The sequence below is a fragment of the Cotesia glomerata genome, linkage group LG1 (genome assembly GCF_020080835.1).
Source record: "Cotesia glomerata isolate CgM1 linkage group LG1, MPM_Cglom_v2.3, whole genome shotgun sequence".
NCBI classification, from domain to species: Eukaryota; Metazoa; Arthropoda; class Insecta; order Hymenoptera; family Braconidae; genus Cotesia; species Cotesia glomerata.
The window spans coordinates 18,746,173-18,763,591 of NC_058158.1; the positions used below are offsets into that span (position 1 = coordinate 18,746,173).

General features: G+C 33.5%; 1 protein-coding gene across 1 annotated transcript; it reads right to left on the bottom strand.

Moving 5' to 3' along the window:
* Positions 1–4,574: 4,574 nt before the first annotated feature.
* Positions 4,575–6,129, bottom strand: LOC123263704. Its single transcript, XM_044726689.1, has 3 exons — positions 5,720–6,129; positions 5,330–5,685; positions 4,575–5,257 (listed from the first exon to the last, which is right to left on the bottom strand). The coding sequence occupies exons 1-3, from the start codon at positions 6,127–6,129 to the stop codon at positions 4,575–4,577; spliced, it is 1,449 nt and encodes a 482-aa protein (XP_044582624.1).
* Between the last annotated feature and the right edge of the window lie 11,290 nt (positions 6,130–17,419).

Below are 17,419 nucleotides of genomic sequence, written 5' to 3' on the forward strand. Positions count from 1 at the left end.
TTATTCAACGTGAAATGAAAATTATTTTTTAAGTAAGTTTGAGTTATTTTTTCAATCGTGCATTGTTATTGAGATCACATCGAAATAAATATTTTTACTGTCATCATGTTCGACGCCTCTTAAGAACTTTGGCTGATGCTTATTTTTTTTTAATTAACACAATTTTTCAAACAGTTCTAAAAACTAGATTCTAGAATACAAATAATACAAAATAAGATTAATTTTTAATATCATAGTACTTGTAGTAAAGATCATAGATGATCATTAAGTATCAACATTTTATTCATATCATATTCAACAAAACCAAAGCACTTAACCCGATATTTCTCATTATTTTTTTTTTTTTAACCAAAAATAAAACAATTTCTTGAAAAATCTTTAAAACTAGATTCTAGAAAACAAACAATACAATAAGATCCATTTGAGATAAATCTACTTGCTATTATTGAGATCGTGCGTATAATTATATCATCAAGCATCAATCTACTAACTAAAAAATCAATACTTCTTATTTTTTTTTGTTTTTTCAAATATTTAAAACTAACCAGATATGTGTCTAAGTCAACTATTCAACGAAAATAAAACACTTAAGTCGATAATTTTTTCTTTTCTCAAAATTAAAAGCAAAACGATGTTTTAAACAACTTCAAAAACTGGATTTTAGAATATAAAAAAACAATACAATATAAGATCAATTTGAGATAATAGTACTTGCAGTGGATATTATTTATGATTAGTACCAAGCATCAATATTTGATTCATGTGGTATTGAACATAACTAACGAACCTAAACCGATTCTTCTTATTTTCTTCTTAAATTTAAAGTAAAACAATTTTTTAAACGTCCTTACAAACTAGATTCTAGAATACAAACAATGTAATATTAGATCATTTTAAGATCATTGCGCTTGTACTTAAGATCATAAATAATTATCATCAAGTACTCATCTACTTACTGAAGAACCAATACTCCTTTTTTTTTCAAATATTTAAAATGAATCAGATATGTGTCAGAACGTCAACTACTTAAGATCTAAAATATAAATAAGACAATAATAGAGATATAAATTTATATTTTGATCTTTAAGCTTGACGAATTTCCAGATTTTTCTTGTGTGCATTTCTGATTTCCGTAAGTTTCTGACCTATACTTTTCTCAATAGTTTTAACATCCTGAGCCGTCCAATGTTTTTCCCGAGCTATTTCTTGAGCATACGCTAAAAAAAAAATAAGCTCTTATTATTCTATTTACTTAGATACATTACTTTCTTCTTTCAAAAAATGATATTTTTACTTTGTTACTGAAACATTATCTTAAATTGTGTAAAGTTTAAATTATAATTACAAAATCTTATACTAAATTGAAAAAATAAAAAAATTAAACAGTATCGAATTTATTTACTGAAAAAGACACTTACCAACGATGGCATCTTTGGCACCTGCATGCAACGGTAAAACGTTTGGATCTTTCTTCCCTCTCATTGCCTTTCCGGTTAAAGTGCTGCGTTGTAAGATTTCTGCTTTTATCACCCCTTCTAATAGTTGTCGTGCAAGGTGCGATGCTTGAGAAGATGTACGTTTTGCTGTATCTAACACGGTTTTTTTCACGTAAATGTTATTTTTTAACAGGACCATCTAGGAAGATAAATATAAAAAATTGAGAGAAAGATTGAATGAATTTTATCAGATATTTTATAACTTTGAATTTCTTACATCGGCACTCGCAACGCCCAAGAGATGATCATCATTGTCTAAACTTGATTGTTGAACTCCTGACTCCCTGCCATGGTTATCTAGCTCTTTATAACAATGAAATTTAAAATATTCATTATTTATTTTTTTGTTTAAGTACTACTAATAATTGAAAGAATAGAGCAGCTCATAAACTTACCATCATTTTTCGTACGTTCCAGTGTAGAGTTTCCACTAGCCGAAGACGAATGAGTCTTTGAGGATGTATTTTTTCCCTCTTTAGGTAGAGAGTTTTTCTTGTTAAGGGCCGAATAATCGGATGAATCGTCTCTACGACTAGAGTGTTTATCTACTTTTCCAGTACTTTTTGGCTTTTCGAGATTTTCAGTTGAATCTTCTGATGAACTAATGTCGGACACTTCATCTTTCTTAGATTTACTATCATCTTCCGAGTTTTCACTAGATGAACTGGACTCATCTTTTTTTAACTTTTTTGATTTCTATATTTAAAATTAATAAACAAAATCATTAAAAGTAAAAATGATATTCAAATAATTTCCCGAGTGTGAATCTATGAGACAGAATAAATTTTTTATTCATAAAAAAATAAATAAAATAATTAAAAATTTTTAATTTTTGAAAAAATGCACTCGGAGATTTTTAAATTGTCTATAAGTGCATTTTTATATTTTTCAATAATTTCCGTTCTATGTATTTTTTTTTTTTTTTTTATAAAAAACTATCTATTTTTTTAATTTTTTTTCATAAGAAAAATTCATCATTGTCGTCTAAATTCGCTCGAATAATAATTCAATTTATAAAAATTAATAGAATAAATTTGAGATTATACCTTAGCTTGTTTATCATTTTCCTTTGATTTGTTGGATTTCTTATCATAATCCGAAGGAGAGTAACTTCTTTTTTTGTCTCTCTTGCGTTTTAGTTTGAGATCTAAAATTTATAGCGTGATAAATTTTTTATAATCAGGAAAATTAATTAAACATAAAGTTAAAAGTTTATATCGACGAGAGTAAATTGTATAAATAAATCCTACTTACCAGATATCTTAATGACGCGGCCACTGTAAATTTTTGATTTATAAAAAAATTTTGTTTCATCTTCAATTTTAAGAGAAGCCGGATCACCAACAATATCCTCATTTCCGACATTAACATTTGTTTTTAAATCCTTCGATTTAATGACAAACATTGTGACAAATCAAACTGATCAAATAAAAGTAGTTTTGATAAAGTAACTGCCAATTTTTTCTAGGTTATGTATCTGGCAATACTTTACGACGAAATTAAAACCTTTAATTAATAAATTATTTAAAACTATTTTATATGTCAAATAGTATTTTATTAATAGACTCGCTGACCCGGCAAACGTTGTTTTGCCATATAAATAATTTCCTAGTAATTTCTAGTGTAGACAAAAAATAGCTTACTTATTGTAAGTATGTATGTATGTTAGAATGTGTATATTGTATGTATGTAAGAATGTGGTATATGCGTGAAATAAGCATGGAGCGCTGTGAACGATGAGGGAATATAAAAATAACAAAAGGCAAACATTATTTTTGAGTTATTTTAATTTATTCCTTAAAATTATATATCATTAATTAAACAATTACGACAGTAACACTATTAAACAATATCAATCTCTTAATGCTGTAGCATGAACAATATTTTTTGTTAGTCCATCTTAAGCTAACACAAACAAACTGGATGGTTTACCCACTCGAGAGCATGCCACGTATAATTGTCCGTGTGAAAAACATGGTGTTCTCAAATCTAATCCACAAACAGACATCGTTTGACCTTGGGATTTGTTGATAGTCATTGCAAATTCCAATCTAATCGGAAACTGAATACGTTTGAATTGAATTGGCACATCTGTAGGTATAATAGGAATCCGTGTTATGAGTATATTTTCACCTCTGAACTTGCCATTTAAAATCCTGGCTTCGATCACGTTTTTCATTAATTTTTGAATGACTAATCGCGTACCGTTGCACAGCCGGGGCGGGTTCAAATTACGAAGCAAGATAATTGGAGATCCAACCTTTAATTGTAAATTATGCGGTGGCATGCCTGGCAAATCCAGTGAGTTCAAAAACTCTGTGGGAAAATTTAATGCTTCGCTGTCGTCGCAAACTGTATCAATAGATTTATATGATACCAAGTTCCCTGGCAACAACATTTGTATCTTCAGATTTAAATTGTCAACGTCTACATTTTTGCCGCTAAAATCGCTCTTTCTGCAAGCCACTCATGATTTATGTACTGTGTGTGTACATCGGGAAATATTTGTTCAATGAGAGTATCTTGCGAATCAGCGATTGTGCAGAAATCGGTCGGTAATTTTACGTATCCAGTTTCATCTGTAGCAACTTTTCCATCACCGATATCTAAGAGTTGTTTTGAAAATGTTTCAGCGGATGGATCTTGAAGCATTTGAACGCGCATATTTATTTTTAGCTGTAATTTTTCAACATTACGCCACAATGGAGATGATTTTAAGCAAGCGTTGATCTCATCAGCGTATGTTGAACGTGGAATGACTGGAAGTGTTTGTCTGAAATCACCTGAAAGGACCAACAGAGTTCCGCCAAATAGTTTGTCACTGTTTTTAATATCTTTCAATGTCCTGTTCAACGCCTCAAGTGAATGTTTGTGTGCCATAGTACATTCATCCCAAATAATAATTTTACAACGTTTCAGCACAGTGGCCATGGACGATTGTTTCTTAATATTGCATACTGCGTCAGGGTTATTCTGAATATTTAGTGGCAGCTTAAATACTGAATGAGCTGTTCTACCTCCATCCAATAAAGTTGCTGCAATGGCCGATGATGCAACGGCCAATGCGATGCCATTATTTTAACGTATTTCAGCAAGAATTAGCGAAATAACGAATGTTTTGCCAGTTCCACCCGGTGCATCCAAAAAGAAGAACCCACGTTGTCCAGCTGAAACTGCGAGCATAATGCGATCATAAATGGTTCTTTGTTCCTCATTCATTAGTGGGACATTGCGGGCAACAATCGCTGCCATTTCTACAGTACTGTACTGCAGTTCACGATTCATTTCAGTATTCATTAAATCAGATGCAGTTCGATTTGGCGAATTCATACCGAAATTACTAAGTGGTAAGTTGGCAATGACAATGCAAAGATCCTCAATAGCAATCAATGCTTCATTGTACATTTCGTCGCTGAATGTTATGGTTAGATCGTGGCACCATATACGATGTTGATGCAATATATCATCAGTCATTGAATCTTTGTGATTTTCCCATAATATCTGTGCTCGGGCTGGGAAACATGTAGTCAACACTATAGCGAATAGTAGACGAATTTGTATTGCTGTACAGTTCAATGCAGCTTCAGCAAGCATGCATTCCCACTGGTTGTCGTCTTCCAGCAAGCCGAGTGCAAGGCATGCATCTTTATATGTTGGATATTGTTGCCCATTCACTTTACGTATATCTTGAAATGATGATGGGCCAGTAACATTAACCAACAACAGTCGAAGATAAAAGCACTCCGTGTGTCTTGGATTGACTGTAAATAATCGCCTCAAGGCGTTTGATTTAAATAAATTGAGACATGCAGCAACTGGTGAGCCTTACTTGCGGGGCATCCATGTTTTTGTTTGAGTCCATGTGAAATAGCGTGGTACTTGTGAATAGAGTAATGTTCGTGCAAAGGCACCAAAATCATCCGCACGATTACACAATTCAAAAAATGCAGTGAGTGTAGTTTTAGGTGGATTTATTGCACGATCAATCGCTGTCTCGTTCGTGAAAAATATACGCTGACCGTTTTCAAGATGGATGGCTAACTGAACAACTGCTGGATCCCGTTCATGAATTGGAAAACCAAAGATACGCCAAGCAACTTCATTGGAGCTGATGTACCGACCAATTTGGTAGAGCGTTATTTCATCGTTTTTATTTACTGGAGGAGCATTCACATTAGTATTTTCCACTCTAAACAGCCATATCACTGCCTTTATAGACATACTTGCAAATGTATTTGATGCTCTTCACAGAACTGCAGAACTCAACATTAATATGAGCATTATATGTCTTGCTCAGCAGAGGCGAATATGGCACCACCCAACGATTGTCAATATCAATGTCTGTGTTGATGATATTTTTAATAAATGATTGTCCGCCATTTTCGGTAAAATCTTTAGGGAAATTTTTAGTACATTTTCCATCAGCCATGCAAGGCGATGAACTATTAAGAGTACCACATGGACCATGAATCATGTTTGTTGTAACAATATCAAACAGCAGTTGGTCAGTGGATGGATCTGGAATTTCCGCAGAAATGATACTATCGATTTCTTCAGGACGGATTTTGTCGATGAACCAAACCAAAATATGTGCATGGGGTAATCCTCGCTTTTGCCACTCAACCGAATACATTCAGCAACGTGTGGGACCAAATACATGTGATTTAGTAATGAAACTTATTAAAGACTTCAACTTTTGTCTGAACACACGTGCTGTAATGTCATGGCGATGTATTGCATTTTGGCCAGGCAGTAGCAAAGATGTAATCTCTGGCCATTTTGGATTACATGTGAACGTGATAAATGAACATGGTCGTCCATATTCGCGCACGAAAGTCAGAGCATCCTGTATATATTCTTGCATATGACATGGACTGCCTACGTACGATGATGGTAAAATGACATGGTTACCAATTTCGGCGACGTCGGCGTTGTTGTTGATAGCGTCTCGCAAATGAATGTACTCTTCCGCGCGCAGCTTTTGTTGATTATATCGTAAGTATCGTAGTCGTTCGCTCTCAATCTTCGCGTACATGTCGACCATGAATTGTTGACAAAGCTCACGACATCGTAAAATGACGTTGTCCAGGCCACGTCTAATCATTAATCGGTACGCATAATAATCCTTTGAGCTAACGTTCTTGTTTGTTTCAGCTCCTGTAATATTTGTTCATAAAAATTAATTTAAATTTATTACGTTCAATAATTTAATTGTTTTGTTAAATGATTAATGATCAAATTAATAATCAATGAAGTACCTGATACGGGATCTCGTTGTTTTATGTTTTTGCAATATCCGTCTTGTCCCTTCCAGAATATTAGCGGATATTGGAGAGCGTCATATGAACGATGTGTGTCAGCAATGAACTGAAGATTATTATTTCTTCTACGAATCACAATTTCTCGTGCAGCTGTACAATCGCCAACCATGATTCCAGCAACATCATCAACCACGGGTGCATTGAATCTACGAATATGCTCTCCAGCTGGTGTTTTATCAGGATTAATGACGATAGCGTGATTATCGCTTTGTAATTGGTGCATATGTGATTTGAATATTTTCAACAACTCGTTGTGCTCGTTCAAAAGAGCATCTAGCTCGCTGACAATGCGCCTGGCATAAAGTGAATCAAGGTTATTATAATCACAACGTGCATTCACGCGATTGGCAAGTGCGCTTCCGGAATCCTCGCCGCCCATAAAGTAGATTTGTAAGAATTTATGGGGTTCGTTTGGCATTGGCAGCAGTGAGCCCATTTTATGATAAACTTGGCCTCTGATTTTGAATGTAGAATTGAATTGTTGACCATTTGCTTTAGTATTTCGAACTATTTCTGTTGCTCCGAACGATGTCATTTGAAAGCATGAATTGAATCTTCGAATTGACTTCAGGAACACGTTAGAATCTGGATCCGTGCCGATAAGTAAGCCATTCAATGGTTCAGGTGGTGTTTCAATTTCAGGTAGTTGCACTTTTCCTGACGCGCAACACATCCCAGCTGGCTCATTTTTGAATTTCAGAGCATGACAATGCGGACATTCCTTGTCCATAGCACCAATTACCACTTTTGAATGAGCATAATATTCAATATCGGGCTCATACTGGAATGCTAGACGCAGGAATGAATCAGATATAAATGCTCGATGTACCTGTTGTCGTTGTTGGTCATTTGTTCTTCGTCTATTGACTGTGAAACGGCGTGATTGTCGTTGTTCTAATTTTCTGACTTCATTGCGTTCAGCTCGTGTATCTTCTGGCTCTTCTTGATGCAATTGCGCCATTCTGACACGTGCATCAGTATTTTGTTGCTGGATTTGTTCTTCTGTTCTTTCGGATCTGCTATTTCGCAAGTTTCGAGCTTTACTTGTACTGCGGCTCAAATCAGCCCCTTTGCGTTTTCTTGGCATTGCTCACTGTACAAAACATACATAAATAGAATTAATGAAATTATTTAATGATGAAAAATGTTAAAAGTATAATTAGGGCCAGGATTTTTGCCGCAGTTTTGAAATGATTAGTTTTAATTTATGAAATTATAACAAAAATATAAGTTTTATGGAAAAATTTTTCAAACAAAAGTAAAAATTAAATTTTATGAAAACATTGTCTCTTATAATTTTTTCATACAACCAATATTTCCATTGACATTTCAAAATAAAGATTCATAATGATTGATTTTTGGAAACTATGAAAATCTTAATTGTTCAATTACATTTTTTAATAAAATTAAATTAAAATTACATTTTTATAAGATCAACAACATTTTCGATATAAATAAAAAAAAGTATACTTACAACACAAAATCCGTTGTTATTGGAAGCTCGTGTCACGTGTTGAGTACTTTTGAGGTTATAAAATCACTTGATTAACTAATCGTGCAAAATACACTCAAAATTGATAATTTAATTATTATTGATAAAATAGGAATGATTAAAAGTTAATATGAGAGTTACACTGAGATAGCAAAATAATAATTGTCAACGTTACTACTACACTTGATGCATAAACAATAATGATGGCCGACAACTGTGTAGGGAGTGAGAAAGAAAGGAGACCAGCTTCGTTCTCATCCCTACTCCGTGCTGTTTACTGGGTCAGAAGTGACACCTGTAGACTTCTGGCGGGGATAACTAATTAAATGACGATTGATCAGTTTTCGACCGGAGAGGAAAAATGATTAAATTACTAAAATGGCTGTTAAAAAATAAGGGTTGATCGTAGAAGGGTGAAAATTGAGGATTGTATGTATTTTTATATGTTGTATCATAAAAAAATAGAAATTAAAAATTTTGTCTAAAAAATAAAAAAAAAATTTAGGGGTGGACTACCCCTAACATTTAGGGGGATGAAAAATAGATGTTGGCCGATTCTCATAGATACCGGATAAGCACAAAAAATTTCATCAAAATCGGTCAAGCCGCTTAGGAGGAGTATGGCAATGAAAACTGTGACACGAGAATTTTATATATTAGATCGTATTAAATATAATAAAGATGAATAATAAATATTCATAAGAGAATGAATTCAAAATAAAAATCGACGCACCGAGGAAAAAATGTATGCCGGAATTTTGGCGGCTACCGCGTGAGTGGAAAGCGAGAGACAGTAAGAATACTTCCCCTACCCTTCCTACCTTTATATTCAAGCGGTAAAACAGATTTACACAGTCATCATTTTATTAAAATATTTGTCACTATAATCAAAAGCATAATAACTTTTATTTTTCATTTTTAATTAAATACAAAAAAATACTTGTTATTTACTAAACATACTAACAAATACAAAGTGACTAATAATATGTTACGTAAGAAATATAAGTCTTGGATGTTGGATGAAAATGCACAGGTAAATATAGATATTATTTACATTCTTATGTACAATACTTACTATAACCAAATACTCCAATATTATTGATAAATTATTATTAATAATTATCAATAATAATTCTCTTCAATGAATATTTATGAATGCTAATGAATTATATTTTTATAGATTCCTTTGAGAACCTGTTATAATTACACTAAAAGAAAATTGGAAAATCTATCAGAAGATGGTATGAATTTGAATAAAAGATACTGTGAAAATAATATAAACTACGATGAAGATAATGATATTGCATTAAGTGATCTCAGCTCGGATGATGATATTGAAGATGATGATAGCAATCGAGATCCTGATGACAGCAACGGGAGTGAAGATGGTGGTTCCGATAGTGAGACCAGCGAATCAAGTGATTCTATTGAAATTACAGATAACGCAGAGACTCAGGACCTAATCATCAACAATAATAATGGTATACTGGAGTATTTATACCAAAATTGTTCGTTAACAACGGATGAAAGTGTTCTAATGCTTTTAGAATTGTACATTCAACATTGAGTTACTAAGTCTTGTTTAACAGCTATTCTACTTATGCTTCATAAAATGCTACCAATTTCTAACAACTTACCTCATTCTGTATTTAAATTATTCAATTATGCTACCGATTTAATGCCATCAGTTACTATAATAAAGCATTATTATTGTCAAAACTGTTCATCTTATCTCGGAATTGATGGTGAAATTGAAAAGTGTAATTCATGTGGAGCCAAGAAAAAGCAAATATTTCACTTTTTTGAAAGAGATATAGGACAAGTTATTGAATTTTTTTTTGAAGAGTTGAAATTGGCTGAAAAATTACAATCGCCTAGTATTAGTAATGAAAATAATGTCATTACTGATATCACTGACGGCTCAGAATATCGAAGAATAAATTCCAGAGATGATCGTGGAGTATACGATCTTACATTGATTTTAAATACAGATGATATTTCTTTAAGCAAAAGCTCCAAAACCAATTGTTGGCCACTGATGATTACTATAGCTGAGTTACCAGAAAATTTGAGAAGTAATTTCATTACTCCTATTGGACTTTGGTGTGACAGAAAATGTAAGTTGACGATGAATACGTTTTTGAAACCATTTTGAGATAAATTAAAAAATTATTACAACGAAGGTATTAAATGGACTAATCCTAGAGCCGGTAATGAAATTGTTTCAAAAGTTGTTGCTCCACTTATAATTGCTGATGCTTCGGCGAGAGCGTTAATTCAAATTATCCAAAATTTCAATGGAAAATTTGGCTGTAATATTTGTGAGCTATCAATGAAAAAGTGCAAAGCAATCGAAGGAAAGAGAAATAAGAGTACGTATCCTTTCATTGAAGAAGGTGCTAGATTGAGACAAGGACGAAGAATGAAAAAACAAGCACTAAAAGCAGCTGCTTCTGACGGTAAATGTCATGTTAAAGGTGTTAAAGGACATACTGCTGTTTCTAAGTTACCTCTTATCGATCTCGGAACCTGTTTGCTACCAGAATATATGCACTCGGCGTTACTTGGTGTAGGACGGCAATTTACTGAGATCTATGTTAATAAAAAAGGCCCTTGGAATTTAAAAAATTGTTGTGCAGCAATCGATAACGATTAATTGGGAATTCGACCACCACATTTCATCAACAGAATGCCAAGAAGCTTATCAGACTTTAAATTGTATAAAGCCTCAGAATACTATTATTTTATCTTATTTTACTCACTTCCAGTCTTGGAAAATCGTCTACCACAAAAATATTTGGAACATTGGCTGCTTTTTGTTAAAGGATTATATATGTTACTCCAAGGTCAAATTACAAAACAAGATATAATAAAAGCAAAGGAACTATTAACAGAATTTGTAAAACAAACTGAAATTCTGTACAGTGATCGTGAATTAAGTTATAATCTTCACCAACTTATACATTATCCGCTAATAGTAGAAAGAAGGGACCCTTTGAACCATACATCAGCATTTTCTTTTGAAAATTTTAATGGTTTTTTGACTCATAATACTCACGGAACAAAGCATTTGGGTCAAGAAATAATGAATCATCTGAAAATTATTGAAGGGATCCAAGTTTTAAAAAATCGAGTTCAGGTCAACAATGAAGTGAATCCATCATGTCAGTCCTCGACAAATAAGCTCTTGGGACAAATCGTTGATGTTGAGTTGAATGATAATGAGCTTAACTTGATTGAATCAATTGGTTTGGATTCAATGAATTTAAAAATTTATAGTAAAGCTGAAATTAATCGGGAGTTATTTACTTCTGAGCTTTATAAAACAATTAAAACAAATAGCTTTACAGTGAAATTAATTTTATTTAACAATTCGGTAACTTATGGATCAATAAAATTTTTTGTAGCAGTGGAAGGTATTGTATGTTTCGTTTTAGAAAAATTTATAATTGAAGAAAAAAGATTCTTTGGTAATTCAGAATGATTGAAAATTAATCATATAATACCAATAATTGAGAGTAAAAAATTAATCTTTGTAACTGTAAATCAAATTAAAGCCATAAATCATGTATTGCGAGTAAAGGACTTTGTATGTGATGATTTGAAATTATTAAAAAATACATTTTGAGAAATTGATAATTTAATTTAATTAAAATTTTTTTTTTTTTTTTTTTTTTTTTTTATGAGAAATGTAAAGTAAATAAATTATAAATAATGAACCATAACAAAATGACTTGACTATTTTACTTATAAATGCATTTTTATTGTCATTTAATTAACGTTGTCAATGCATACTCTATTATGATTATTCCAGGAAAAAAACTGCCTGCATAACCATGCTTAACCAAGCATGAATCAAGCATGATCATGCATAAACATGCATGAACCATGGATAATCGTGCCTGGTCAAGCATGATTCATGCAAGGTCTTACTCAATCATACATCTTAATACTGGGTGATCATAAACGATCCTGCGTGACCTTGCATGATTCATACACAATCATGCTTGAGCATGCCCGGTGTGTACAATTGAACTGAAAGGTCGTGCATGAGCTTGCATAATAAAGCATGTGCATGTAAGAAACTACATAATTCATGCTTGACAAAGTCTAATCATGCACGATAACTTTCAACGCAGCTAAACTTATCATGCATGATTATGCACGGTCTTGAATAGACATGTACAATTATTCTTCGCCAAAGTTAACCATACATGACCACCTGTGAGTGGCCAGAATGATCAAGCTCGAGCCTGCTTGACCGTGAGTGACTAGACTAGTTATATTTTGACCGTAATGTTCAAGTCATTACTGTACATATATGTACTATAGTCATGCATGATTGTAAATGACCATGTGTCTTCAAAATTACGGTGTCAAAATATAGCTTTAAGAACCATTTATGACTAATGCATGATAATGCAAAATCATGGGGAATCATGTAAGCCCTTACATGATCATTGAAGCAATGTAAAAACTAAAAGTACATGGCCCAGCTTGTTGAAGTCCAATCATGATTGATCATACAAAGTCACGCACGGTCAAGCAGGCTCGAGCTTGATCATTATGGCCACTCACAGGTGGTCATGTATGGTCAACCTTGACGAAGAATAATTGTACATGTCTATTCAAGACCGTGCATAGTCACGCATGATAAGTTTAGCTGCGTTGAAAGTTATCGTGCATGATTAGACTTGGTCAAGCATGAATTATGTAGTTTCTTACATGCACATGCTTATTATGCAAGCTCATGCACGACCTTTCAGTTCGATTGTACACAGTCGGGTATACTCGAGCATGATTGGGTATGGATCATGCAAAGTCACGCAGGATCGTTTATGATCACCCAGTATTAAGATGTATGATTGAGTAGGACCTTGCTTGAATCATGCTTGACCAGGCACGATCATCCATGATTCATGCATGATCATGCTTGATTTATGCTTGGTTAAGCATGGTCATGCATGCAGATTTTTTCCCGGGCGTTCAAGAACAGATGATAAGGTTGTGGAACCTCCATCACGTGAAGAGTTAACTAATCCGGAAGGATTGTGTGTGTCAGCCAAAGGTGAAAATATTCTTTTTTACGATAGTGGAAAGACGAAAAAGCGTATTTTAATTTTTACTACAATTTCTAATCTACAATGCTTATCAACATGTTCTCAATGGGCGGCCGATGGTACTTTCGGATGTGTCCCGTCAATTTTTCACCAGCTTTATTCAATTCATGGCTGCAAGGATGGTAAAATGCTTCCATTAGTTTATTTTTTGTTATCAAATAAATCAGCCGAGACTTATTCAAAAGCATTAACTGAATTAAAAGATCGTGCAGAAAATTTGCATCCTACACGGGTAATGTTAGACTTTGAAACTGCTGCATACAAAGCTTTTGAAAATGTATTTCCTGGCGTTGAGATGAATGGCTGCTTGTTTCACTACGGTCAGAGTATATGGCGAAAGATTCAAGCACTAGGCTTGCAACGCCGTTATAATACTGACGTCCGTTTTATCTTAAATGTACGCTCGTTGATTGCTTTATCCTTCGTTCCAGTCGCAAATGTTGCTATGGCATTTGGAAAGCTCGTTGAAAGTCAATTTTTTAAGGATAATGAAGTGGAATTACGTGATTTGTTGAATTATTTTGAACATATTTGGGTCGGAGTTTTATGCCGGAGTGGAAAGAAACGATTGAAGTCGTATTTTGATTTAAAGTTATGGAATGTTTATGAATCTGTTTTAAATGACAATATTCGTACTAATAATGCCGTAGAATCTTGGCATAGTGCATTCAAAAAGAAAGTTCGAGTAGTTCATCCTACTTTTCAGCAATTTGTTGACTTTCTTAAAAATGAACAGACGAAAACAACTGTCCTTATAACTCAAGCAAACACTGGTCTGGGAATAGAAGCTAAACGTAAACGTTGCTGCTATTATCAAAATAAGCTAAAAATTTATTGTATTATTAATGTTGAATTTAAAAATCAAAACTAGTGTTCATTAATTATTTTGAATTTATTTGAGAATATTTGTTAGATAATCTGATTAAAATTGATATTATAACTATAACTTATGTTATCATCCTTGACAGTCAATGACATTAAAGTGAATATTATTGTAGTGTCATTTATTATTGATTACACCGGTACATCAAAAAAATTAAGTAGAATGTGCATTTGACCGGACCTACCTATGGGTACGTATTTTGGTCCGCTAAATCCGAATTCGAGGTCAGTTTGACCCCTACACCCTCGAAATTTCGAGAAAACTTCGAAAAACCGTAAAAGTGATGAAAATCGGCAGTTTTAATGATAAAAAAATTTTTTGGAACTCAACTAAGCGTGATTTTCATGTATTCCGATCCACTGAATATGAATCGAAACTTTATTGAGACCACGAGCCGTTTTAAATGTAAAAAAATCACACAAACCCTCCAAAATTCCGAAAAAAGTAATTTTTTTTGTTTTTTTACTCTTGTTTTTGACTTTTGAAGACTTAATTGCTTGTGCCTGTAACCAGGACACCTCCACGTGGTGACAGTGGGCAACAGAACCATCTGGCAGAGTCCCTGGGTTAACGGCGTGTGTGCCATCATGGCAGGTACAAGTGATAAGTACTTTACGATGCAGGGAGTCGGAGCCCAGTATCGGCGTCTGGTCAGGGTGAGAAAACAGGCTCGCAGGCATCGTCATCAAGCGACTGCAGCTCTTCAGAAGTGGGAAACTTGGCTACTGGAGAGTATACTATTACAAGAAGTAATTCTCATCTGTGTAATAAAAGTCCTGATTCATTTTGTTACATTTGTGGAGAATTCAATTTGGAAAGGAATCGAAGATCGTTATCTGATAAGATCAAACAAATTTATGAAGAATGTTTTGGTCTCCAAATTACTAATTTGGATCAAGCATGGGTTCCACATACGATTTGTAGTCGATGTAACATGATGTTAACCCAGTGCGAAAAAAACAAGAAACAGGACAACTTGAAATTCACAATACCAATGATATGGTCTTCACCAACTGGTTTACAGAATTGTTATTTCTGTATGACAGATCCTACCGGGTTTACCTGGAATACAAAAAACAAAATTGTATACGCCAATGTTTCATCAGCTATTAAGCCACAAAAAATAGAAGTTGTCAAGGAAATTAATACGGTTAAAGAAATGGATGTAGAAGAAGACGATACGCTAGTTGAAGAAAGTTCGGAAGAAGAATATTCAGAAGATGAAGAGTACTTACCTGGCAGGAAAACAAAAGACCCTGAAACGTTTAGCCGAGAAGAACTTAATGATCTGGTTCGAGACTTGGCTTTGCCGAAAGATGGAGCTGAATTACTTGCGTCAAGGTTGAAAGAAAAACATTTTTTGGCTAAAGGTGTATCAGTGACATTCTATCGAAATAGGGAAAAACAATTCCGGAAATTTTTTATGAATGACGATCAAAATTCGGTGGTATACTGTTCAGATGTTAAAGCTTTAGTTGATGAATTGAAACCGAACACGTATAAGGATGATGAGTGGAGACTTTTTATCGATTCATCGAAACGAAGTCTTAAAGCTGTTTTGCTTCATATTGGGAATGAATTTGCGCCGATTCCAAAAGCTCATTCGACAAAACTGAAAGAAACTTATGAAAATTTACAGATTGTATTGGGAAAAATAAAATATTCAGAGCATAACTGGAAAATTTGTGGAGATCTCAAAATTGCAACACTTCTTTTAGGTCAGCAATCAGGATTCACCAAATATCCTTGCTATTTATGTTTGTTTGATAGCAGAGACCGGAAAAATCACTATGTCAAAAAAGAATGGCCATCAAGATCTGTATTGAATCCAGGTTCCCATAACGTTATACGACCACCCTTAATTCAGCCTTCCAAATATTTGCTGTCACCACTACATATCAAGTTGGGACTCATAAAACAGTACGTGGAAGTTCTGAATAAAGATGGTGATTGTTTTGCGTACTTGAGAGGAAAGTTCCCTGCAATAAGTGATGCGAAATTGAAAGAGGGAATTTTCGATGGACCCCAAATACGATTTTTATTTCAGGATGTAAATTTTTAAAGGAACATTTTAAAATGTAAATTTTAAAGGAACAATGAACGACACAGAAAAAACAGCTTGGGTAAGCTTCAAAAATGTTTCACTATACTTTTTGGGAAATAACAGAAGTGAGGATTACAGCACTTTAGTTGACGCATTGCTGGAAAACTACAAAAATTTGGGTTGTTTAATGAATCTCAAATTACACTTTTTAGATTCTCATCTTGACCACTTCCCTGACAATTGTGGAGACTATAGTGAAGAACAGGGAGAACGTTTTCACCAAGACATCAGTAAAATGGAGAGTAGATACCAAGGAAATTGGAGTGTTAACATGATGGCAGATTTTTGTTGGATGTTAAAAAGAGAAGTCCGAAGAAAATCGTAAACGAAAGAGGAATCCACTACGAAGATCATTTGAGGATAAAAGAGTGCGATACAAACGAAGGAAAGTTTAGGATTCGTAAAAATCATTTCTTTCTATCTTTTTATGTCTTTTGTGTTTTTTACAGATTTTAAGTTATTTGATATATCTACGTTATAGAGTATTTATTTATTTTAGGCATTAAATCATGTTCAATCAATTTTTTTTCTGTTATGAATGGTAATTTTTACAATTTTTGCGAATTTTTCCAGCTTTAGAGGGTGAATAGACTAAAAGAATCAAAATGCGAATTGAAGACATCAAAAGATATAAAATTCTATCTGAATTGGACCAGAAAAAGTTTTTTTTATCATGAAAACTATATTTTTTCGGAATTTTCGAGAGTTTTGTGTGATTTTTTCACATTTAAAATGGCTCGTGGTCTCAATAAAGTTTCGATTCATATTCAGCGGATCGAAATACATGAAAATCACGCTTAGTTAAGTTCCAAAACATTTTTTTATCATTAAAACTGCCAATTTTCATCATTTTTACGGTTTTTTAAAGTTTTCTCGAAATTTCGAGAGTGTAGGGGTCAAACTGACCTCGAATTCAGATTCAGCGGACCAAAATACGTACCCTTAGGTAGGTCCGGTCAAATGCACATTTTACTTAATTTTTTTTATGTGCCGGTGTTATTAT